Genomic DNA, 1,074 nt, shown 5'->3' with positions numbered 1-1,074 from the left:
TTACAGGCGTGAGCCACTGCGCCCGGCCCAAGATCATGTATAATTTCTACAATAAAAACAATAAAGGAAATAAAAATGTCTTCAGTGTTGTACCTTGTACTTGGCCTGTTACAACAGGAATGACACATATTCCATTTTCAAGACATTACTTAGGGCTTTATAGATTTCTACTTTAAGGAATAAATGCAATTTCAATCCATTGAAGACTTGATTTCTTCTTATATAAAAAAGTATCTGATCTTGTATCTAATTTGTTATGACAGTATCATCACTTAAAGTACAGCAATTATGCAACCCCTGAATTTGAATTTCATTTTGCAAGTGTACATGACCTCACGGACAAAGCGAAGGCAGAAAGTTAAAATGAGTATATCGAAAATAAATCACTCTCGTGACCGAAAAGAACGTAGGGTATCTGAACAAAATCTCAAAGCTCACATAGGCATAGACACTTCCCTGTGAACTTCAGGAATCTTGGCTCATCTAACTTTTGCAGGGCTGAGTGGATCCCCTGCTCCCGCTAGCCGTTTTGGGAGCACCAGCCAACCTCCACACCAGGACGTGGCTGTCAGGGGCCGCTGCGGCGCAGGGACTCGCCCGGTACTGAGTCAGCGCCGGGGCCGAGAAGTTCGGCGGGAGGCGCAGGGCGGGGCTTCCTCCCGCCGACTCCGAGCCCGGCTCTACTTTTCTGAGTCCACGTCTCTTCCTTTGGACAGGCGTGTTTCCCCAGGTCGGGCCCAGCCAACGTGACAGCCGCAGACCTCGGAATAGGGCGCTCCGCCCCGCCTCGAGGATTTCCCCCAGCCGCTAGGGCAGCGTGGGCCCGCTCGGCCCAGCCCCTCACGGACTGCGGCGCGCGGCTCCCGGGGCCCGGCCCGCTGAACGCCTTGCTCCACAGCCCTCACTTCGCCGCGCCGAGTGTAGCGTTCGCGGCATGGAGACCGGCTCCGACTCAGGTCAGAGGCCCGCGCCGGGGCCGCGGTGGGTTGGCTCTGCCCACGCGCTGGGGCGGTTAGGCCGGGCCGCCCGCACAGGCCGCCGCGTGCCGAGTCCGCGCGGGGAGCGCACGCGGGG

At 56.0% G+C, this 1,074-nt stretch overlaps 1 protein-coding gene across 1 annotated transcript in view; it reads left to right on the top strand.

The window, feature by feature from the left end:
• Positions 1-614: 614 nt before the first annotated feature.
• ECPAS (Ecm29 proteasome adaptor and scaffold) overlaps positions 615-1,074 on the top strand; it is a 129,102-nt gene continuing 128,642 nt past the window's right edge. Inside the window, 1 exon segment of the mRNA XM_017854817.1 lies at positions 615-956. Within this exon segment, the coding sequence (XP_017710306.1) occupies positions 935-956 (22 nt within the window). The 5' untranslated portion in view covers positions 615-934.

This window comes from Rhinopithecus bieti, unplaced genomic scaffold (assembly GCF_001698545.2).
Source record: "Rhinopithecus bieti isolate Rb0 unplaced genomic scaffold, ASM169854v2 scaffold_40150, whole genome shotgun sequence".
In the NCBI taxonomy this organism is placed as follows: Eukaryota; Metazoa; Chordata; class Mammalia; order Primates; family Cercopithecidae; genus Rhinopithecus; species Rhinopithecus bieti.
This window is presented reverse-complemented; position numbering and strand designations above follow the sequence as displayed.